Source organism: Acinonyx jubatus, chromosome F2 (genome assembly GCF_027475565.1).
Source record: "Acinonyx jubatus isolate Ajub_Pintada_27869175 chromosome F2, VMU_Ajub_asm_v1.0, whole genome shotgun sequence".
In the NCBI taxonomy this organism is placed as follows: Eukaryota; Metazoa; Chordata; class Mammalia; order Carnivora; family Felidae; genus Acinonyx; species Acinonyx jubatus.
The window spans coordinates 49,013,185-49,039,202 of record NC_069394.1 but is presented as its reverse complement, the minus strand read 5'-3'; the positions used below and the strand labels follow the sequence as shown (position 1 = coordinate 49,039,202).

Sequence of the window (26,018 nt, the reverse complement as noted above, 5' to 3'; positions counted from 1 at the left end):
TAAAGTAGCACCTTGCTTAAATGTAACATGTTTTATTTGAGTTCCCTCTTGATGGACATTTATTTGTGATTCCTGTTTATATAAATAACAATGTTTTCTATGCTTTTGCACACGTCTTTGCATACTTTGGTAAGAATATGGGTAGGACAAATTTCGAGAAATGCTGCTATTAGGCCAAAGGATCAATGAATTTTTAATTTGAATAGATGTCACTGCCACACTGTTCCCTTACCAGGTAGAACCAGATTGAACTCCTCAGTGGAGCATACAGTATCTGCTTTCCTGTCACCTTTCACCAAATGTATTATCCAGGTTTTAAGATGCATTAATCTGATAGATGAAAAATTATTATCTCTTTGTTGTTTTAATTTTCTTCTTTTTAATTAGTGAAATTGAGCATTTTCCACATACTTATTAGCCATTTGTAATTTTGTAAACTACCTGCCAAAATAATTGCCCATTTTCCTATTTTTTTAATGACTCTGTAAGTTCTTTCTATAGAAAAGGAACTAATCCATTGTTTGCCATATGTGATGCAACATTACAATTTATAGTGAAAATACTTCTGGCACTAATTGTATATTCATATTTATATCTCACATTCAATTGCTGCACTTATGAAACCTAAAAAAGAAAAATAAAACAAAAAACTAACACTGATTTTATAATTAAAGGAAATGTCACTTTAGCATTTTATTATTGTACTTCATTAAACAAATTAAATGATGTCAAACGACGAATCATTATTTACTATATCCATTCATACAAGTGTCCTACAGATATACTTAAAAGTAATATTTCAGTCTTTGTATAACTTTACAAAAATTTACTGTACTAAGGATCAGACCATATGTGCCTTTCTTAGAGAACTGAGTTTTAGAGCTCGATTCTTTTAATATGCTATTTATAAATATTCCATGGTAGTTAGGGCCATCAAGATATTTAATTAAATGATTCTAAAAAAGGGGCATCTGGGTGGCTCAGATGGTTAATAGTCCAATTTTTTTTTAACGTTTATTTATTTTTGAGACAGAGAGAGACAGAGCATGAACGGGGGAGGGTCAGAGAGAGAGAGGGAGACACAGAATCTGAAACAGGCTCCAGGTTCTGAGCCGTCAGCACAGAGCCCAACGCGGGGCTTGAAATCACGAACCGCAAGATCATGACCTGAGCTGAAGCCGGACTCTTAACCGACTGAGCCACCCAGGCGCCCCAATAGTCCAATTTTTTATCTCAGCTCAGGTCTTGATCTCAGGGTCGTGAGTTCAAGTCCTATGTTGGACTCCAACGTAGGCTGGACATGAAGCCTACTTAAAATTAAAAAGTGATTCTGGAAGAAACCTGTGCTAACCAGACGAGTTGACAGTAGAAGAATGAAGCAAGATGATCACACCCTGCTTTGTGAGCTCTGGTGGGTGATAAATGCTAACGCTAGAGGAAAATCACTACTGTCCGATTCTGCAAAACTCCCATATTCCAGTGAACAATGCCCAGATTAAACTGTGAGTCTCTTATGGGTAGAAAATGTATCTTTAGAGTCTTTTTAAAAATTTTTTTTATTGTCATGAAACCTACCTTCTAACAAAACTTAGGTGTGCAATACATCATCATTGACTCTGAGTACAAGGTTGTATGGCAGATCTTTAGAGCTTATTCAACGAGCTTGATGAAAACGTTATGCTTGTTAACTAGTAACTCCCCATTTCCTCTTCCCTCAGCCCCTGGCAACCACCATTCCACTCTTTGATTCTGAGTTTGACTATTTTAGATACCTCATGTTAAGTAGAATCACATGGTGTTTGTCTTTCTGTGACTGGCTTATTAACCTTAGCATAATACCCTCCAGTTGATCCATGCTGTCATATATGGAAAAATTTCCTTATGTTTTAAGGCTGAGTAGTATTCTGTCACATGTAGATGCCACATATTCTTGATTCATCTGTCAGTAGACAGTTATCATATTTGCACATATTGGCTTTTGTGAATAGTGCTGCCATAAACATAGCCTTGCTAATATCTCTTCCAAATCATGATTTAAATTCTTTTGGACAAATACTCAGAAGTGGGATTTCTAGATCATGTGGTATTCCTATTCTTAATTTTTTGGTTTTTTGAATATGCTACATATTGTCTTCCACAGTGGCTGCACCATTTTGTACTCCCACTCACAGTGGACAAGTGTTCCCTTTTACCCATCTTCTCGCCAACATTTGTTGTCTTGTTTTTTTTGATAATAGCCACCCTGATACGTGCAAAAAAAGATCTCATTATGGTTTTGATTTGCATTTCCCTGATGTTTAGTGATGTTGAGCATCTTTTCCTGTACCTGTTGGCCATTTGATCTCTTCTTTGGAAAAATTTTTGTTCAAGTCCTTAGTACATTTTTTAAATTGGGTTATTAGGGGTTTTTTTACTAATGAGTCTTAGGAGTTTTGTTTTATATTTTGAAGATTAACTTCTTATCAGATATGTGGTTTACAAATATTTTCTCCCATAGCATAGATTGCCTTTTCGTTCTGTTAATTGTTTTCTTTGCTGTGCAGAAGAATTCTAGTTTGAGATAAGTTTCACTGTTTTGTTTTTGGTTTTGTTGCCAACCAAGTTTCTTTATATACCCCCAAATTAACAATTTCCATTAATATTTGCAGATCAATATGAACTTACCAGATGTTTGTAATTGTTTTGAGTTTTACCTAATGGTTATTAACACCATACAATAGTCTTAAATATAAATCAGTAATTTCAGTATAAATATACTTGTCCCCCATTTCTAACTATGCCTGCTATGTCTCTGAGTCATCATTTCTTCACCTACATATCCCTTATTCCTATTATCTCACATTTTATTTAATCTATCGATGCTTGAGGGATTTTCTTCATCTATTTCTTTTTTTTTAAGTTGTTATTTATTTATTTTGAAAGACAGAGAGAGAGCAAGGGAGAGTCAGAGTGAGAGGGACAGAGAGAATCCCAAGTAGGCTCCATGCTGTCAGCACAGAGGCCTCAAACTTACAAACTGTGAGATCATGACTTGAGCCAAAATCAAGAGTCAGATGGTCAACCGATGAGCCACCTGGGCTTCCCTTCTTCATCTATTTCCAATTATATAAATATATTTAGTATTTATTATACTACTTATCTTTTACAGAAGTATATTTTGGGGAATAAATGTAGACAAAGAAACAAATTACAGACCAAAAAATGTTTAAAGCGAAGGTCAACATTACCCAACGATAACCATTTGCTCCCATTCCTGTGGAGCATTTTTAGGTGCTTTAATCATGATGAAATGGTCCCTATTAACCTAATGCATTTAGTGAAGTTAATAGATCTGCCTTAAAGTTGTTTAAAGTCGTTTTGAAAGTTATCTGCTTACAAAAATGCAGACAGTGATGATTCTTCGACCTTTAAGTTTCTCATGCTCCACATCTGCTTTGATTTGTGATAAGACTGTGACTTAGAAGACTGTGCAGACTCAGGACTCTGAGAGTGGGGAGATGCCTTCCGCATGAGGTTCCTGGATATGACCCTCTGAAGATTCTTCATGGAACACCCTGCAGCCCTGGTGATCACCCAGGGGTGATCCAGGGCCTGCCCGGCTGACATGCGCTGACTAGCCTCCAAAATAAGTAGTTTGTCTATAAAGTCCTTCGCCAAGTGGGAAATATTTGGCCAAGGCTAGAAAGGAAAAAGAAATAAGATAGAATTAAATAAATAAAATAAAAACACACAAACACACATAGAGAATAATCTTCTTAATGACATAAATCAATGCATATCAAATCCATAAGACTTTTTCAAATAAGCAAATTAAATACTATATTGTTAAATATATAGTGAACCTGAAAATCCACTTTTGAGAAAGGCAAAATAAAAAAAAATCTATTTGGCAAAAGGAAAAAACAAACACAAATTCTGTTCCAAACTTTCTGTTCAGTGAACGAGAATTCCTTTCTAGAAATCTGTCCAGCGTGCTGCGATTAGCAATGTGAGTTTCCACATCACATTTATGTAAGCTGGGCAAGGAAGACCAGCTGTTGTACATGAAGTACACCAGTATCGGATTAGTATTTACCACATTCTGGTCATCTCGTAGAGTCCCCATGACTCCAAGAATGAGCCAGAGTGGGAAGTGGGATGGATTGAGAAATCATCAACTTTTCTCTCCCTTTGAAAACTTATTCCAGACTTAGGATGCCTTCATCTCCACAGCCTCAAGAGAGAAGGAGAACAAAGAAGGCACTTCAGTGAAGACTCTGGCTTCACTGCATTTCCTCAACACACACAGGGCCCTCACTGTTCCAGTCAGGGCTCCAAGTGGGATCCAGCATGTAGCAGAGATATGGCAGGGCGCAGTATGTACAACCAGCTATTTGATGGTTCAGGGATTTATTCTGGCAAAATTACAGCTTTGGCACACACTTTAAATAGAATAGCAGCAACTCATAGTGACTTCTGTGAGGGTAAAGAGAGCTGTTGCTTTACATGTGTTTTCTGCATTACCTACCAATACATAGCATATATCTAGGAAAAAACTATAGTTTTGTATCCCTTGTCATCTACAAAGGAGAAACATTGAGAAAATTGCCAGTACATTTGCTGTATCTTTAGCAGCAATTTCTGATTGACATGTATTTTTTAAAAAATTGTATCTCCTGGGGCGCGTCAGTGGCTCACTGACTCTTAATCGCCTGACTCTTGACCTTGGCTCAGGTCATCATCTCACGGTTTGTGAAATCCAGCCCCGCACTGGGCTCTGCACTTACAGTGGGGAGCCTGCTTAGGATTCTCTCTCTTCCTCTCTCTCTCTGCTCCTCCCCAGCTTGCGCATGCACATGCGCACGAGCTCTCTCTCTCTCTCTCTCTCTCTCTCTCTCAAAATAAATTTTAAAAAATTATCTCCCAAGAAAGATAAGTAAATCCTTACAACCTATTGTCTTTGTCCTCATGTAAGGAAAAATCAGAATCTAATCAGATATCACAGTCTCCAATCTCTTAACACTCTATTAACCTAGAATTTGAATCAAAAGAAACCAGTAGGGGAGCCTGGGTGGCTCAGTTGGTTAAGCGTCTGACTTCAGCTCAGGTCATGTCAGTGAGTTCGGCCCCCGCGTCGGGCTCTGTGCTGACAGCTCAGAGCCTGAAGCCTGCTTCAGATTCTGTATCTCCCTCTCTGCCCCTCTCCCACTTGCACTCTGTCTCTCTGTCTCTGAAAAGTGAATAAACCTTAAAAAAAAAATTATAAAAAAAAAAGAAACCAGTAAAAAGGAATTGCTCTTTTTTTTCCTCCAGTTTACTTAGGTAAATGAGATGCAAGAGATATTTATGTCCAAAATAAAATGCATGAAATAAATGAATACATTTGCCAAATACTCAAACACAGGAAAAATAAAATGTAAACACTGCATGTCTAGACAAAGTACGTCAGGGGCTGACACTCATCCTCTGCTTTGGCTAGACATCTATTTGGCTCTGGATCCAGACACATTTATCTAGGCTCAAGGTTAAATTAGATGTCTCCAATGGAACATTATAAGACAAGCAACTGAATCTTTCTGGAAAATGTAAAATACGGGTAGTGAGATTTATGAGGTCATTAAGATGACCTCAAATGAATATACACTTAAAATGCAGTTGCAGAAAATAAGGTAACATGGAAAAAAAGTTCTTCAGCCAAAGTGCATTATTCAAACACGGGCTATAAACTACAGGACTCCTGAGCCATAAAGAACAACTGGAGAGTACCTAGGAGTGAATTACATATTACACATTAGAAAATGACAGGTATAGAAAAAATGTCAGAACTATTTTATTCTTATCTTTTTAATATAAAATTTATTGTTGTCTCTGTTGTATAAAGTATAAAATAAATACACACATATATATATTCTATAAATGAATAAGAACTGAGTGTGCATGCTCACATTTCTTTAACAAATAGTGTTATCTGACCAAAAATGATTTAGAGGGGCACCTGACTGGCTCAGTCAGTAGAGCAAGCAACTCTTGACCTTCGAGCCCCACACTGGACATAGAGATGACTTTTTAAAAATAAAGATTTGGAGACCACACATTGAACCACATTCATATCCTGGATGAACTCTCAATGCCATTATTGGGTCCCTTCACCAGGCTGGACAGCCACTTTGCCATTTCCACTCTTTGCCTTGAAAATTCTTCTGTTCGGCTTTTCTCAGCAGTCTCAAGGAGACACTGTCATCAGTCAGCCTGTTAACCTATCTCAATATGGAAAAAGCCTGGGATTGAGGTAAGTGAGTCTGGACTAGACAGGCTGTTCTGCCCTCTATAGCTCTAAACAAAGGATCTCAGTCTTCTCATCAAAAAAATGGGAATCATCATATCTCTTTCATAAGAGTGCCATTCGAACCAAATTAGATCAAATATGTGAAAAATGGTTTTCAAAATATAAAATGTCATATATATTTGTTGTTCTTGTTCTTGTTCTTGTTACTATTAAACCACAATGTAACTCCTTCCTCAGTTCTTTTGTGGACACATCCACTGACTATATTCAGAGAACTAGAAGATGAAAATTATCTAAAACTTCTCATACCGGTTCCACTTACTATCATCATGATGAATGTGTGTCCTCAAAACACTGCTCTATGTTAAGAGGTAACGAACCAAATACAAAGAAAGGTAGCAAGACATCCAGATGGTTAACAGACACATGAAAAGATGCTCAACATCACTCATCATCAGGGAAATGCAAATCAAAACTGTAATGAGATATCACTTCACACCTGTCAGAATGGCTAAAATGAACAACATAGGAAACAACAGATATTAGCAAGGATACAAAGAGGCACCCTCTTTCACTGTTGGTGGGAATGCAAACTGGTGCAGCCACTCTGGAAAAGAGCATGGAGGTTCCCCAAAATGTTTAAAGTAGAACTACCCTCTGATCCAGCAATTGCACTACTAGGTACTTACCAAAAGGTACAAAAATACGGATCCAAAGGGATACGTGCACCCTAATGTTTATAGCAGCATTATCAACAATAGCCAAATATGGAAACAGCCCAAATGTATATCGACTGATGAATGGATTAAGAAGTTGTGGTATATCTATACAATGGAATAAAGCTTAACCAAAAAAAATAATGAAATCTTCCCCTTTGCAATGACATGGATGGAGCTAGCGTGTATTATGCTAAGTGAAATAAGTCAAAGAAAGACAAATACCATATGATTTTACTCATATGTGGAATTTAAGAAATGAAACAGATGAACACAGGGGGGGAAAGAGAGAGGCAAACCATAAAACAGACTCTTAACTATAGAGAAACACTAAGGGTTGCTGGGGGTGGGAGGATGGGTTAAATAGGTGATGGGTATTAAGGAGGGCACTTGTTGGGATGAGCACTGGGTGTTATATGTAGGTGATGAATCACTACATTCTACTCCTGAAACCAATATTACCCTATGTGTTAACTAACTAGAATTTAAATAAAAACTTGAAACTACAAAAAAGAAAATGGTAGCACTTTGTTTTATCCCAAGGTCATTCAATTAATTTAGTTACAAATAAATTGTAAAATTTGTGAGCAATTCAGTCTTTTTTTTCCCCTTTGTTCTTTTTTCCTTTCCTTATCTGGTTCTTTGCCTATTTGTCCTCCTGAATAGAAATTGGCAGAACTGTGTAAATCAACACTAACAAAAAGAAGGTATAAAACCAAAATTTAATACTAACAATTGCACTACTTACTCATTTTGGAAGAATAAAGGGAATTTAGAGAGATGGTAGCTTATAATCTATTAATGTCTTGATTCTTTCACCTTTAAACAGAGAACTAAGGAATGATTTTAGTTTTGTGCTTTCCAATTTCTTGATGAATAATTACTCCTAATGTGGTTCCTTTGCAGAAATGCCCATAGAGAATCACTAGTAAAAGTCATCATTAAGAAGCTAGACCCTACAAACATACACACACACACAAACACACACATAATATATGCAGTTCCTAAAATTCTAGATTCAACATCTTAAATTTTAAGGATTGTAACTGATGCTAAAATTTGATAAATATAGAGCTTACTGAAACAGAGTAATAACTATTCACAGATTTAATTACAGAGTTTTTAGAAAACTATAAATATATATTTTTAAGTATATAGATAAGTTGCCATTCAAATCTTTGAGCTAAGAGCACTCAACAGCAGCAGGTTTTAGAGGCACCTGGCTGGCTCAGTCAGAAGAACATGCAACTTTTCATCTCAGGGTTGTAAGTTCAAGTCCTACACTGGGTACAGAGATTACTAAAAAAAAATAAAAACTTAAAAAAAAATTTTTAAATAGTTTTTATTGGAAACATCTACTTATGACAATTCTCTGACTAGCATTTCTCTTCCTTTGAACTTTAGTGTATGGCCTTGGTAGGATTTCATTTAAGCTCTGCAATTAAATTTTACGTAAAGGTGTCCGAAAGTAGCAATGAACTCTCCATGACCTTATTAGTTGTAGACCGGTAAAATCACTCTTCTTCAGCTCAGCAAGCAGGAGATTTTATATATCATCCTTATGCTATAAATATTTAAAATTGAAACATTTTTCCTCTCAATCTACAAAGCAGACTTTAAATTGTGTTTTATCTTTGCCAAGACTAAAACTGCTCAGAGACAAAGCTAATTATGTCAGAATGCTTTAGCTATTAGGGCATTTGTAAATCCTGGAAAAAGTCAAAAGATATACCCAAGTTTATTACAGGAAGCATCTAATAAAAAATAAAAGTGGAGAAAGAGCCAATCAATCTTACACCAGGCTCATAAAGTGAATATTTTTGTGAGTTAAGGGGTTCTTGACATGAGACAAGCGATGCTTCTGGTTCTTCTTATAAGGAAAACACTGAAATTTAAAGAGGATTGAATAGAGCCTAATTTGTTTGAGCACTTATCACATTTCAAAGCACTCAAGGACATAAGAGTGACAAAAAATTGAATTGGCCTTTGAACTCTGAGTCAATGGTTGACTTATTCTTCCACATATAATATATATTTAGAACTAGTTCCTATTGTAAACCTCATAAACCAGAACATAAACAATATAACTATAACATTAAAACCAAGTATTTCTAAGTTTCAGAAGCTTTATGTTAATAGTTATTTTCTCCTCAACTCAATGAATTCCGCTGATGATATCAAGGTCAAGAAGTGCAACATAATCAAAGAAACAGATAACTACTTTCCATTCTAATCACTATCCCTTATACCAAAGGTAACAACTACACAGTCAAAAAGGTAATGCACATGGTTTTGATTCCAAGAAACACTCACTGTGATTGAGTTTCTTTTTTTAATGTTTATTTATTTTTGAGAGAGAGAGAGAGAGAAGGAGAGGGGGATAACAAGTGGCGAGAGGGACAGAGAGAGAGGGAGACACAAAATCTGAAGCAGTCTCCAAGCTCAGCTGTTAGCACAGAGCCTGACATGGGGCTTGAATCCACGAGCCCTGAGATCATGACCTGAGCCAAAGTCAGACGCCCAACCAACTGAGCCACCTAGGTATCCCTCACTGTGATTGAGTTTAAGGGAAGAATATATATACCTGTCCAATTTAAGTCAAAGAAGAGATGAAGAAAGGGATAAGTAGAAAATGAAGTACATTATGACAGGTTTTACAACTATTGAAAGTATTTTCCATAAAACTACTTTTAAAGTAAAAATGTCATCTAAAAAGTTGAACACATTTTTGTGAACATAAGTTTTTAAGAACTAAACCACAGGAATGGGAACCAAATTACAGGAATTATGACCTAACTGAACTGTGGTTCATTTCATCATTGAAATTCTAGTCATAATGGAAAGAGAATGAAAAGGAATTAAAGAGCCAAATCTTTTGCTCTCCTTTCACTTTTTCCTACTTAATAACCTGCATGGAAAAGAAATATAGCAAAGAAAAAATAAGAGAAATAAATGGAGATGAGGATACAGAAAAAAAATTGGGGTCATGGCTGGTGACCAAAATCCATCAGATATGTTACCTCTCAGGGAGTGCATCAGTAAACTTTTTCCCTACCAGTATGGCAATCATAGGTGAATCTAAGTATACGGGGACCATTTTTTATCACTATCCATGTGGGATTTTTTTTAACATGTTTTTAATACCAATGTTTATCTTTGTCAGATGGCTAACTAACATGGTTGTAAGACTCATTTTATTATCAACTTATTTCACACCGAAAAAGACTGCTGTGATATAGTTATAATATAATTACACAATAATATATGATACCCAACTCATTGGCAAGAATGTGTAATTTACCATTAGCATTAAAATGTTAACACCACACTTTTCTCACTCTTCCATTTAAAAAATGAAATGGTGTACTTGGTAAGTACAGTGTGCACTGTAAGATATATACGTAACTAGTAGCTTATTTAAGCAAAATTCAAACTTGTAGTCCCTCTGTTTCCCATATTAATAGTAATAGTAACAGAAATAGCTAACACAAATATAGCACTATGTACTAATATGTTAAACTACTCCAAGCACTTGACATCTTTTAGCTCATCTGATCTTCACAACCACCTTCTTAGGTAAACACTATCATTATTACTGTTTTTACAAATTAAGAAACTGAGATACAGAGAAATGAAGAAATATGCCCTAAGTTACATGCTTAGTAAATGGCAGCGCTGGGAGTAGAACCAGGCAGGATTGTTCTGGATTGTGTCCTTAACCACTACACTACACTGCTTTACAAAATACCCACATAAATATACATTCACCTGCACACAAATGCTCTCAAATTCTTATTTTTTACTATACAACATACTCCTTTTTATGTACTTTTCTATATGTTGTTCTGTCTACTTGGAACATACCAATCTCCCTTTCAGAAACTCCTACCCTTCCTCTAAGACACAGCACACATGTCCTCTCCTTTGTGAAATCTGACCCAAATATCCTAAGTAGTAAGAGGCTGTCTTCCCTTCTTCCATGGACTCTGAGCCTTTGCTCCTACATGTATCAGAGCACTTAAATTTGAAGAGATATAAAAGAATACTTGGTCTCTCAGACAAGATCACCTGATTTCAAAGAGCAGGGTCACTGAGTATTTTCATATGGGTATTCCCGGAGCTGAGCATGATTCCCTGGCCTGAGGAAGGCCTGACAAGGAGGGTGGAGACCACACAAGGATGCTTTCCAACTATCTCTGGGAGAAATGGTGGGTGAGTCTTTTACTTACTATCTCCAGCATGAGCCCTGCCACCAAGCTGAAAGCCATCATGATGGTACTGGTAATAAAGTAGGTAAGTGAAGGCCTCCCTCACACAATAGATAAGAAGTTTTTTTGTTTTTTGTTTTTTTTCTTTTTGACCTGTGCTGTATTTTTCCAACCTGGTTGCTCTTTGAACATTGCAGGAAGTGACTGGAAAGGAGAACTACCCCTACTCTGCAAAGCCCAGTGAGTAGAGTAAATGTACCCTTCCAAACAACACTAATGTTCCAAAATGAATCTAATGAATTCAGCAACTGAAGGTACTAGTTATCTAAAGTCCACCTTGCTATAAATTAAAATTTGTATTTTATGTTCAATGCAGTTACAGTTAAGATGCATTTACTCATGTTGTTATAAATCAGAATCTCTTTATAATTTTTAAAAACGATTATTTTTTGTTAAATGTTTCTCTATACTTAACTCTTCATGATATTTTATTGGGTATAAAGTGGAAAATATGGTAGAATCCCAGCCTTCAAAGAGCCAACAATGTCTTGGAAAGATGACATATAGATTAAATGTCAAAACAAAAGACATTTCTCATAATCCTAAACACTACTCAGAGAAGGGAAAGAATAACACAGGTGGAATGGTCATCAAAGTTTCATGAAAAGGAATATATTTCACACCAAAATCAAGAAGAATTAAACATTAATATCGGAGCTAGTTTTTTGCTTATACATGGGTGGAGTCAGAGTATATATCTGCCAAATATCTAGCAAAATATTTGCTATATATATATATATATATATACACATATTTTTTAAGTTTTATTTTATTTATTTTGAGAGGGGGAAGACAGAGGGAGAGAGAGAATCTTAAGCACTATCAGTGCAGAGACTGATGCAAGGCTTGAACCCAAGAACCATGACATCATGACCTGAGCCAAAATCAAGAGTTGGACACTTAACTAACTGAGCCATGTAGGCAACCTTGCTATATATATATTAAACACATCACTCCTCTTCATTATAAGAGATACAGCACTTAAATCTTTGGAAGTTTTGTCCTATTTATTGCACTTCTCCACCGGACTTCTAGAGAAAAGAAATGATTCACACTATGTGTCATACATGGAATTTTAGTTATAGACAAAGGGACTTGAAAAAACAACACACATTTATTATCTTACAGTTCTGCAGGTTAACATGGGTTTTACAAGCTAAAATGGTCAGCAAAGCTGTGTTCCTTCTAGAGGTTTCAGGAGAGAATTCTTTCCTGGCCTTTTTCGGTTTCCAGAGACTGTCCATATTCCTTGGTTCATGACCCCTTCCTCAATTTCCAAAGCACATCACTCCAATCTATGTTCCTTTCATCAAATCTCGTCCATCTTTGACCATCCTGCCTTCCTACTGTAAGGACCCTGGTGATCACATTGGGTTCACCGAGATAATCCAGGATAATATCCCCATCTCAAGGTCTTTAATTTAGTCACATCTGCAAATTCTCTTTTGCCATGTAAGATAATACACCTACAGATTCTGGATATTAGAATAGGGACACCTTTGGAGGGCTAGAATTCTGTCTACCATACCTATTCTTCCAGAATCAATGGTCACCCTGGTATTTAAATAAAATCGGTGCATTTAGAAATTACTAGGCTTGTTGTAAGTGGTAGGTATACAATGATATGATGACAGAGAAAATGTGATGATATGCCTTTCTACGTCTATCAACATGTGTTTCCTAGATGTCATGGACTGAATGTTTGCGTTTCTCCAAAATTCACGTGTTGAAGCCCTAGCCTCTTGTATCACTGTATTTAGAGACGAGGTCTCCAAGGAAGTAATTAAATGAGGTCATAAGGGTGGGGCCCTGATCTGATAGGATTAGTGGCCTTTTAAGAAGAGACACCGCAGAGTTGCCCCCCCTCCCTCTCCCTATCCCCATCTCTCTCTCTCCACACACACAAAGAAGAGGTCATGTGAGTACACCATATGGCAGCTGCCTACAAGCCAAGAGAAGAGGCTTCATAATGAAACCTACCTTGTTTGAATCTTGCTCTTGAACTTCTCAGCTCCTAGAGCTGTGAGAAATAAGTTTCTATTGTTTAAGCCATCCAGTCTGTGGTATTTTGTTATAGCAGATTGAAATGACTAAGACACTTGGTAATATTGTAAGAAAATGTTAATATGATGGACACGGGTGCCTAACAAACACGGAAAAGAAAACCAAGGGAATATAAATCCACTAACATTTTGCAAGCAGCCACAATCTTACTCTGTGTTGTATGTTATCTGGGGCTACCAACAGGTATTTCCTCAAGAAATAGAGCATGCACCATGGAGATAATGTCAGTGCTCCAAACGGAGCTTGAGCCCCTCTTTTCTGTATGTACCCACACCCCCTTCCTTTGGAGTGCTTTGCTTCTTTTGTTTTTAATGTTTACTTATTTTTGAGAAAAAGAAAGAGTGTGAGTGGGGGAAGGGTAGAGAGAGAAGGAATCACAGAATCTGAAGCAGGCTCCAGGCTCTGAGCTGTCAGCACAGAGCCCAACGAGGGGCCTGAACTCACAAACGGTGAGATCAGGACCTGAGCCGAAGTCGGATGCTTAACTGACTGAGCCACCCAAGTACATCTGAAGTGCTTTACTTCTAAAACCCAATACCTTGCTTTTTTCAGTGACCACCCTGGGGCACTTGGAGCTACTTGCCTTTGATCCCCAGAGAATATAAAAATTTACCACCAGCTCCCCACCACCATCACCCCCATTGACTAGCAGAGAGGGGTAGATGTGAAAGCCCAGCTCTCCTACCTCAGGTTGAAAGAATGCTGAAGAATTCTTCCCTGCAAAATGAGGCTGACCTTTATGGCCTTGGCCTCTTCACCTTCCTCGTCCTGATTTCCAGACTCCCTTACCTATCTCCTGGGAGTCTACCCTTAATAAGTCACTTGAACCTGAATCTTCTTCTCGGGTTTCTTGGCCTTTAGGGGAACCCAACCCTAGAAACCCTCTGAATTAAACCTGATAAAAGGACTTCTTAAAAAATATTTGCTTATTATTCTCACACATTAAAAAAGCAACGGTGATATCTAGTCCGAACATGGCCTAATAAACCACACTCCCAATAGTCATACTGTGTGCAGTCTCCCTCCACATTGAATCTGGGTTAGCCTAAGGCCCACAGAACTCACAATAGGATGAGGCAGAAGTAATGTGGTGCCATTTCCAAGCTCAGCCTTCAAGAGGACTGGCAATTTCCACTGTCTCCCTCTTGAATACTCCTTTTTGGAAAGCCTAAACTAACCTGTAAAAAGTCTGACTATTCTGCTGGAGAGACTCCATGGAGAAGCCCCCAAGAAGAGAAGGCCCTATGAAGCATAGAGAGTGGAGGGGGGAATAAGGGTTCCGGTGACCTAGATGACCCCAAATTTCCAGCCATCCCCATCAAGATGTCAGACATTAGAAGAACCATCATAGATATAATGTCGCAGTCAGGCCACAATGATGGCAACTCCACCCAACAGTACATAGAACAGAAGAGTCACGGAGCCATAGCCAAAACAGAAAGACATATCCTTTATAAACAAAAGAACAACAGAAACACAAAGATATTCAAATTATAAAGAAAAAAACCAAAATGATCCATAATCCCCAAACCAGGAAATGAGCTCTGTTAACATTTTACTGTATTTCTTTTAAGCCTTTTTCCTATGCATACATTTTCCCACATGATTGTGATTATACTCTATACATAGTTTGTATTTTGCATTTTTATTTTCACTTGGTAGTATACTGTGCACATTTTTCCAATATCTGTACAATTTTTAAGCATACATAATTTAGAAACTATCATACTCTATCATATGGATGTCTCATAATATGCAAACATTTTTTTAGGGTTTTTTTTCCAATTATCCACTTTTGTAACTATAGCTCCGATGACCATCTTTATACTGAAACCTTTGCTGCATCCGGGATTATTTCCTTAGATTGTTAGAAGTGGAATTACCAGATCAAAATATATAAACTTTTAAAAGTTCCAGATGCATATTTTCAATCTACTTTCCAAGAAATCTGTAAAATTTTCCCTCCACCAGCAGCGAATGAGATGGTTGATCTCTTAATAATCTTAGCAATGAATCAAGTTGAAGGTTTTTTTTTAATCTTTATTGATTTAAAAAAATTTTTTTAAAGACTTTGTTTTCATTTGCATTTTTGGGATATTAGTGAGGGTGAACATTTTTCAAACTTTTAATAATCAATGGTACTGAACTGTGTGTGAATTCCCCCCATCCTTTCCTACCTTTCTATGTAAGTCTTAGTTCTCAATTACCAATTTCGATGAGTTTTTTACAATGCATACGTCTACAGTAAGATATTAAAGCTCTGTCAAAGTACAGAAAATATTATATTTAAATTTCTTCTTTAGCTTTTGATTTTGTGTAAGATGTTATACACACAGATACTATACCTTAAGTAGATATAATCAAACTACCAATATTTTTCTTTATGAGACAAAGAACCCTTTCATACTTAAAAAGATAATGTATTTGGTCACTTGCTGAACATGAAATGAATTTCCCTTTTTGTCAGGCATCCTACACACAAGCATTGACAACTTTCCTTCTCTACTCAAAACAATAAGAAGTGAACACTTTCACGAACACTGGGAGCTCCAAGTTTAAACAATGGATAAATACTTTACATAAGCTGTAAGGCTAAACGTTTCACTGAGGAAACATTATATTACAAAAAAGGCTTGGATTATCTAGATTCAAGGCAGAGAATCTCTCACCAAACACCCAAGCATCACGCTGAGCTTCTGGTACACATTAGTCTACTCAGCTGATGGAAGAAAACCTACACACAAACTAACTTGTCTACTTAATTATTAATGTCATGTACTGACCACAGACAACTCAGTAATCGAGGCCCTTGCCACTTTCAGATCAATGGCTCTCATCCAGAGGTGGTTTTGCCCCAGAGGGGACATTTAACAATGTCTGGAGACAATTTTTGTTGTCACAATTTGGGGAAAGTGTTGAATCTAGTGTATTTACTAGATATTAATATCTACCAGTAGTGTATAGAGGGTGGAGTGAAGGCCAAGGATGCTTCTAAATATTCTGCAATGCACAAGAAAGCCCCACTCCCATCCCCTACGCTACCCCCCTGTAAAGAATCATCCAGCTCTAAATGTTAATAGTGCTGAGGTTGAGAAATTGCACTAAGCTGAATTAATAAGAATTAAAATTATTTCTTACCTCTCCTGTATAATTATATTTGCCTTTCAGAATCTTCCTGTAAAGTCTTGTATGGTTTTCATCATCGAAAGGCAGGACTCCACTAAGTAAAACATAGGTGATTACACCAAGAGCCCACATGTCCACGGCACTAGTATAAGGTTTCCTTAGCAAAATCTCGGGGGCTAAGTACTCTGGGGTCCCACAGAGTGTCCTCATTGTCCAGTCTCCACTTTTGTTCCCAGAGTGTGCCAAACCAAAATCTGTGATTAAAATTTTCGACTCGGCACCTGGATGATAATATAAGAGATTTTCAGGCTTTAGGTCCCTGTGGGTTATTCGCAATGCATGCAGATACCGGATGCCATCTGCAACCATCTGGAGAATTCTGACAGCGTCCTGCTCTGTAAAGGATCCCTGAGTAATGAGTCGGTCAAAGAGCTCTCCTCCCGTAGCCAACTCCATCACCATGTAAACTCGATCCTGAGCCTCAAAGATCTCCACGAGCTGAACAATATAACGGTGGCTAACCCGCCTCAGGATGGTGAGCTCTGATTCACATGCTTCTCGGCCTTCTCTCACTCTGGTTTCCATCACTTTTATTGCAAAAGGTTTCTTGGTGGTCTTCTGCTCCACCCTGAGAACCTTGCTGAAATTGCCTGTCCCAATAAGAGCCTTGATGTCATATCTATTGGGAAGAAAAGCCAAATCTGTTATCCTCTGAATTGATGATTCTTAAAATTATTTAAGTTGGTGCTCTGTATCATCTTTTTATCTATCTTTATATCCCCTCATCCAATTCCCTTGCTCTTTACAGCTTAATTGTATTTATTACTTTTGAAGTCCTCTCCAGATTCTTCTTTGGAATGTAGGTAAGTGATATGAAAATAATTAGTTGGTGGAAAGAGAACTATTAAAACAACAGTCTTTATAACAACAGTTACCATTTATTATACACTTATTGTATGCAAGAAAATTTATTTAAAAAAACCTTCTCACAATACTCATTGACTAATATGATACTATCCCCCTTTTATAGGTAAGAAAATTAAGAATAAAGAAAGTTAAGTAATTTCCCAAGGCCACACAGATTGTAGTTGAAATGGATGGGAATTAAATCTAACCCCTTCAAATGTATTTCACCAAAATTTCATTGAAGAACTTTAGGATCGCCTTCTACCATTTTCTTTCTTCCCCACAACCTTTGTTTTTATTATTCTGCAACAACAACCACCAAACCAAGTGGAGGAAATAAAAAAAAGAAACTTAGTCCTGTTTATAACTTCTCATAAGAAGGAGGAAATCATATCACAAGACAGGGTCTTCTTCAGGTTACTTGACTGTGAGCTCTCAGTCCGAGCAAGGCACATGCCCTATCTCATCCACAGTAGCGCTTTAATAGATAACCACTGATTAGGTAAATATGTCCGGTGGGGGTGGTGTTAGAACCACAGTTTCCTCCCACCTGACCCTCAGCTCTTGCAATTTCTGCACTGGAAACAGAATTTTAACGTGGGATATATGTTAATGTGTAAAGTAATTATCTCTCAGAAAGGCCAGGAAGTCAGCTAGGATTTCAAAGGTTGGTGACCTTGAACTTGAATTATCTGTGTAAATGTCTATGTCCATCTAAGAGTTCTATCAAATTTATAACTCTCATTTAAGAAATGTTGATGGGGTACCTGAGTGGCTCAGTTGGTTAAGTGTCTGACTTCAGCTCAGGTCATGATCTCATGGTCTGTGAGTTCGAGCCCCGCGTCAGGCTCTGTGCTGACAGCGCAGAGCCTGGAGCCTGCTTTGGAGTCTGTGTCTCCCTCTCTCTCTACTCCTCCCCTGCCTGTGCTCTGTCTCTCAAAAATAAAACATTAAAAAAATTTTTTTTAAAAAGAAAGAAATGTTGAGAAAGTGCTAAACTTAGAATTATGATTTTACATCTGGAAAGAATATCAGAGAATGATTTAATCCAACCCCTCATTTTACAAATGAGAAAATTGAAGATCAGGCTAGCCAACTGGTTGTTTAAGTTCTAGAGTGAGGATGAGAACCCAGGTCGTCTTACTTGAATCGTAATTTGGTGCTCTTCCACTTTATTAGAACTTCTCCCAGGAAAGGATGCCAGCAAATGGAAATGTGCCCTGGGAGTATGCAGGGAAAAGGTAATTCTTTAAGTTGCATACTCAATACCAGAGATTCAAATGCAAATCTCAATCTGTGCTTTAAATAGCCTTATTTCTTTTTGCGGAGTTTATTCTTCCAGTAATTTTCCCCCCACCTATGTTCCTTATATTCCTGTGCTTACTGAATAAAAATGGCATTTGGCTGTACCAGCTTACTGAAAACAGCTTTGTTCTATGCAGTGCATTTAATTTTCTGGCCAATTACTTTATCAAAACAGATAGCAATTTACTCATCTTAAACGGATTCTGTCACCTCTTCTCTTTCCAACTTTGCTTTTATATTCACATGCACTTTCAGGTTGATTTTGAAGATAATCACAGGCATTTCAAATTCTATTGCTTTGCAAACCAACCAAGTTTTACATTTACCTCTAATGTGGATGAAAGCACTTTGCAGATACTAATTTATCATTATGCGCTCAAAACTGCAGGCGAATTCATTTGCTCATGGAATTAATCATCAGCTATCAGACCAATTACCATCTCTGAGGAACTACACTCTTTTGCTTAAATAAAAGGAGCTTTATTCAATACTGTTAAGGGGCCTTCATCCCAAATATTTGAAAAACTGCTAGTAATTTGGCACTGAGGGAAACATAGGCTTTAAGCCAAAATATAGAGCAGTGGAAATAAATGATTGCAGATTGAATAACCAATGTCCCATAACAAATTCCAGTAACTGCAGCCTTGCTTGTGAGCCCTTGATGGCATGGATGGTGACGATTTTTATGACTTGAGTGGCTAGATCTTATGCAGTGCCTGGCACAGAGGGAACAGCAATAAGTGTTGAATGAAAGAATCGTTCACTGAATACCTATTATTTCCAAATTATTACATACACTTTGAAAACATTAACAATCAAATCAAGCATCAGAGAAGGCATTTATGAGCCCATTCCATCCCTTCCACTCCTCCACTCTTACCCATCACCCAACAAAACAGCCTCAAAGTTAATTTTGTAGGTGGTGCAATTGTACATTAGCCTAGAAATTACAGAAATTGAAATTATTCCTGTAACTTCAGCTGTTACAAACTGGGGATCTTTTGAACATGTATTTAAAAAAATGACACATGGAAACAATAGTAATATCACAACCTATTTGATAGAAGTAATTGTAATGAACTCCCAAGAAGAAAGTGAATATCCTCAGATTTAAATTCTATCAGCTATATTCTGCAAGAGTTCTAAGTGGAATGACAAAGGAGAAGAAAGACAACTGTATTCTAGACTCAGTTCTGCCTCTAACTTCTACAAGTCAGTTAATCTTCTGGGGCTCAACTCTCCATCAGGTAAAGAAGAGCCTTGAGTTAGTCGCTAGAGCCCTTACAGCTACAGCCCTTAGAATGTCGTGACCCTCCACCTCTATGACCCTTTCACACCTACAGGACTGGGGACTTACCCTGCCGATGGAGGTTATGAGAGCGGAAAAGCCGCGATTCTCTGGCTACAGATGACCAGAGATACCATCTAGCCAATTTAGTCATGATAAGATCCCATGTCCATTCTGATTCAAGTTCAGTTGGATCAGCCAACTTTGTCTCTAAGCTTTGCAGCTACTGGACTCATCCACAAGGTACCTTTGTATTTGAAGTTGCCAAGTAGGCCAGGAAATGGCTCAGCATAGACTCTGTTCACAGCACTGTGATGAAGTAAGCACACAATTCTAGGGCCAGAAGTGTCCCTGAGAAGCCAATGGAGCCAGCCACCACTGTGTCCCACCAAGCCCTGCAGAGTGGAAGAGGATGTCACGATTTTCTTTCTCTACATGTCCAACATGGTACTCACTGAGGAAGTTATTTTTCAGGCCAACCAACCCGCGATCCTTGCTCATTTCTTGCAGAGTCAGCTAGGTCCTATGTGTGCCATATGAAGACAAGAGTAAGTACTGCACCAATACCTAAATAAAGATTTGTGCCCTGCACTGTGCAGCATAATTTCCATATATTATTTTAATTATCCTCACAACACTCCTATGGAGTAGATACTATTATTATTCCCACTTTACAGAGGCAAAAACTGAGGGAGGAGAAAGGTTAAGGAACATTCTCAATTAGACATGCAAGAAGAGACAGGAGTGGATGTCGAGTCTGGCTGATTCAAAGACTTGTTTCTATCCTGTGAATTATAGGGTAGAATGTGGTAAAGATCCTTTCTCAGAATGCGGTAAAGATCCTTCGCAAACCAGGCCTGTCTGGACCCTGCCTCAGCATATCTGTGGCAAGGCTCTCATCCATCAGCCCTATAGGGGTTGAGAGGCCTTCCGCTTTCCCCCGGCTCAGAGGCCCGGGACCCCTCCCTTTCCTCACTGCTGTTCCTCCTCCACTTTCAGTCTGGAATCTTCCACATCCTCTGCCCTCTCTGCTTAGAGGTGTCAAAGAGAATTTGTCCCTGACTCTTATTAAAACCACTGAAGAAGACTTTATTCCAGACTATTACAAATGAAGTCAAAACTATTGCAGTAGGAGAGAGAGACTGACTTTAACTCTGTTTAAACAAAAGGCAAGAGAGTTTCAGCACTGAGAGAGCTAGTAGAGAGATAGTAGGGCACATTAGCTTGGTGGGGAAGGTGGTCAACATGAGTAGGCCATCCGTGCTAATTGGGGCTCAGGCAAATTAGGCTCCCCCCTTCCCACAAAGACTGGGAGAAAGTGGCCCCATGATTACATTTCAAAGGGAATGACATTCCTTGAGAAAGACATTCCTGGTTGTGGAAGACTTACCTCTCAAAGGGGCAGAGAAAGAATTTAGTGACATCAGGGGCCTAGCAGCAGAAAGCAGCTGGTCTAAAGCCATCTTGATCCGTCTTTAATCTACCTTCCTCCACCCAGCCCCAGGCCAGCCCCTTTGCCAGTGCTTAACCCGCCGCTTTACCTGGCAAGGACACGCGGATCGAACCTGGCGCGGAATCGGGCCACCTGCATCCTGCGAGCCGCCTCGGCCGCCGCCTCGGGCCCGGGTCCTACGCCTCTGGAGTTAGCGCAGCCTTGACCCTCCTGCTTGACCCGGGGCAGCAGGGGCGGCCCCGGGACCACCTTCGTGCTGACGCCGCAACCCATGCCCACCGCACTCCCGAGAGGGGCCTGGAGCACAAGGCGCCACCGCGCGTTTATCCGCAGACCAGCAGAGCAGAGGCGGGACACAGCGACCCGCCCCCAGAGCCGACCTGGGAAGAAACCCCACTGTGGGTCTTTGTTGGGAAAATTACTTTCAGAAGGTCCCGCTGCCATTAGGTCGCCTTCATCGTCACTGACCACCTATCTGTGCGTGGAGTTTGACGTGGTAAAAGCAAAGTGGACGGACGAAAAGGCAGGAGCCTTAATTCTCTGGGCCTCAGTTTTCTCATCTGTAAAGTGAAGATGTGAACATAAAAAATTATATAAATCTATGAAACATATAGTCTTTGTAAAGGACTTTGTCTCCAAGACTGAGCTCATATCCAGATGACATGAACATTAAATATATATACTTTTGTATGTACTTTAAACTGTAAGAGCTTATAATATTTAAAGTATATAATAGTACTGTACTCTATGCATTAAATAAACACACTAGTCTGTTTCTGGTACACTGCTAACTCTCCTATAGCTGGAAAAGCCTCCCCTCTGGATGATCCATCCGAAATAGAAAGACTGGGAGCAAAACCAGATATCTAGAATCCAGTCCAACTCACTGTACAACTACAAGAATAAACTATATAAAAATAAGAAGATTATATAATCCCTCTATATACTATGTAGAGATTGTGTAATCTTAATATATTAATTATATAATGTAACTATTATATGATTAATTATAATTATTATACAACATATAATCTTATATATGAATGCTATATATAATATACACATTATATATAGCATTATATATAGCATTATATATTATATATAGCATTATATATATAATATATATGCTATATTCACATATATATGAATACTATATATAATCTTATATATGAATGCTGTATATAATATATACTTTATATATAGCATTATATATATATAATATATATAGCATTATATATTATATATAGCATTATATATAGCATTATATATATATAACATGTATTATATATATATAATGCTATATATAATCATATATGAATGCTCTTTGCACTCATAATTATCCATATATGTATGAATATGGATATTTTATATATTTGACAAATATTTCTTTTGATAAACGATATTTTATGTATGGATTTGATATCAGTATATTGATTATATATAATTCACATTGCTAAATGTGGTAAGTGGTAGGTAAGTGGTGTGTGGGAAGTGAAATTCAGTCAAGACCAAGGAGTCAATATCAGGCACCTGTAGCAAGTTGTAGAACCAGAACTGGAGGCCTCGTCTCCAAACTTCCAGTCAGGTGCTCTTTCATTTGTGCCGTTGCCTTTACAATTTCATTTAATTTTTAGTTTGGCTTAACAGAATATCTGTGATGAGTCAATTAGTCATGGATTTGCCCAGAAGAACTGTATTTTGAAGGAAATTTTGAAATATGACTTGAGGGTAGTTGAGAGAAAAATGAACCTATCCTATGGAGAGAGCTTAGCTACCAAATAATGAACTTTTCTTGATAAAGAACCCTCAGAATTCTCCAAATCCAAAGAGATGCAGCAGTGAAGGCATCAGGCAGTCAGTTATGAGGAATTCCTTCTGTGTGTCTGGGTGCTCCGGGCTGCACTAACTGCAGAAAGTTCTGGTGTCCCAGCCATGGCTGGCTGCACAGCAGGAAGAGCTTTGTCAAGAGCCTTTCCCTAAACCTGAACCACATTCCTTGAAAATTGGCTAATACAGTTACTGATTTGAAAGCCTTGAAAAATGAAACAGTAATGGAAACTACTGATTAGTTCCTTTTTGGAAAGCACCAACTATTAACTGGAAGTATTATTGGTTAAATAAATTCTGTGCCTGGAGAAAAAATTGAACTACTTAATGCATTCAAAACTTCTACTTTGAAGGCTTTCATCAAGATTTGAAATGTTGCAATGCTAAACTCACATCATAAGCATGTTCTTTTAACCTAAGTGACCCTTGAGAAAGGGTGATACCTAAAAGTAACATGTAGAATAACATCTTACTACACAGAGTTTCCTATGTGTACTTTTCTTTATTGTGCATTAATTGCTTCATTATTTGGGAAGCCTCTCAAACTTTGTTTGGGACACATACTATTTACACATTAATTAACTAGTTATAGTTAGTTAAATTATGTATTTATCTGAGTTGAAGTAATAAAATTGTTCAAATGAGCTTTACACTTAAAAGCCAATTTTAAATCAATTTTTATGTTTACATCAATATGTGTTTAGTGCCCATAAGTTGCTTCCTATAACACTCACAATAGCTGAATAAATGGAAATGGTGTTTAGCATCGGTTCTGGGCTGAACTTAACTCCAGTGACATTTTCTGAAGAGTATTAAATAAATTGAACCTCCCTCCAGCTTCTGAAGAAAAAAACCTTACATCATTCTCAACTCCCACTCATTGCCTAAAAGTCACAAGTTCTTATGAAATGGTCAGCCATAACATCCATAACAATATGCAATATATTTGCTCCAATCCCTCAGCACCGGGTTCTATCCTACACCTAGTTTTTAAAAAGCAGAGTTAGAAGTTGAATCCTGAAAATTGAGGATAAATCCTAAACATTGTTCTGGGCAATAGAGATTCTGAACCCATAGAAACTTCCTCAAATAACGTTCTGGCTTATACTTCATAGATTGATGTAACTTGATTTGTGAGAGCTGCATTCCCCCATGTTACAATCCGACCCTTAAAGAGTATTCCACTGAGAGCACGTAAGGAGTTATGCCAAATCAAAACCCATTAAAGACTTAGACTATCATTTAGAGAAAATTCATTTAACTCTTACATGAACAATATTGGTGGAAAACATGAAAAAATTATAAACACTTTGTATTCTGGTCTACTGTCAATCTTTAGGACACTTCAGTAAAAGAGAGCAACACAAGAAATTAGGGATATCACAGGGAGTGATATACTGGGAAGACCTTCAATTTTATGCCCTCCTGTATCTTAAAAGCAATGTGTGTGTGTATATATATATACGTATATATATATGTATATACGTATATATATATATACACACACATATATGTGTATGTATATGTGTGTGTATATATATATACGTATATATACGTATACGTATATACATATATGTGTATGTATATGTGTGTGTATATATATATACGTGTATATATATATACGTATATATGTATACGTATATACATATATGTGTATGTATATGTGTGTGTATATATATATACATATATATATACACACACATATACGTATATATATATATATGTATATACGTATACATATATACGTATATGTGTGTGTGTATATACATGTATATACATATATATATACATATACACACACATATATATGTGTGTATATATATATCCAAAAGACATTTTTAACACATAACATAAAGAATTTGCTTCATTTAGAATTGGATCCTCTAGAATTGTGATTTTGTTGTGGAGGTTTTTCAAGTCTTACTTCTTTTTAAAGCCTCCCTGTTGGGATTCAGTTTCCCTAAAGTGATCTCACGCCTGAAACATCAGCTTGAAGGTGTTCATCTGACTGACTTCCTTTTACCCAAGGTGTGGGATTTGTGTTTGTAATGACAACTCCCATGGGGCTCTTTTAAGCCCATTTCACATACACAGGGAAGTGACTGCATGCAAGCAACAGCACAAAGCTGCTCTCTGAGCTTTGTTCCCGTGAACAAATAAGAAGACTCTCTAAGTGGGATGCCTTTGTGTGAAAGTCAGAGATGGGAGAAACTTCCCTGCAGACTATTTCTCACTCTCGTGACACCTTACAAAAAAAAAAGAAAGAAGAAAGACCATAATCCAGGCAAGGCAGGAAAAAATTTTCAATGACTGAAACTGTTTTTCCTTCACTCAGTAATGAATTATTCATGTTAACTTGCATACCTCTAGATTTGGCACTAAGAGTACTTAGCTTGTATAGAACTTCAAGTTTTAAAAATTCTTTATCTTATAATTACAAAATAGAAGACAATATTAGTATACAGTACGAGGGAAGAGCTCTGTTGTCAAGTAAAAACACAAATTTCACTTTTTGTATAGAGGTGAATCAAAGAGGCTGACAATCATCACAGTGAATGAAGTTTCTCTTTGTGCCTAAATTAAAGTGGGACAGTATTTCACTTTTTTAGCTGATTCACCTAAAGAAATTCTGTCTTGTCAAGGTAGCAATTTGTATCCAAAGCCTTTAGAAAATGATAGTTAGAAATGTTTAGTTACATGGGAAAATCTTTACAATATGTTGGAGTGTGGAAAAAAAGAAAGCCCTATATAGTGTGATCTTATTTTTAAAGTCACTAATGAGATAAATTCCTGTGGTGAG

At 37.4% G+C, this 26,018-nt stretch overlaps 1 protein-coding gene across 1 annotated transcript; it reads right to left on the bottom strand.

The window, feature by feature from the left end:
• Nucleotides 1–3,234: 3,234 nt before the first annotated feature.
• Nucleotides 3,235–21,664, bottom strand: PSKH2 (protein serine kinase H2). The gene is made up of 3 exons (XM_015074729.2): nt 21,480–21,664; nt 16,452–17,118; nt 3,235–3,678 (listed from the first exon to the last, which is right to left on the bottom strand). Exons 1-3 carry the CDS (start codon nt 21,662–21,664, stop codon nt 3,373–3,375), a joined length of 1,158 nt encoding a protein of 385 aa, XP_014930215.1. The 3' UTR covers nt 3,235–3,372.
• Nucleotides 21,665–26,018: the final 4,354 nt, after the last annotated feature.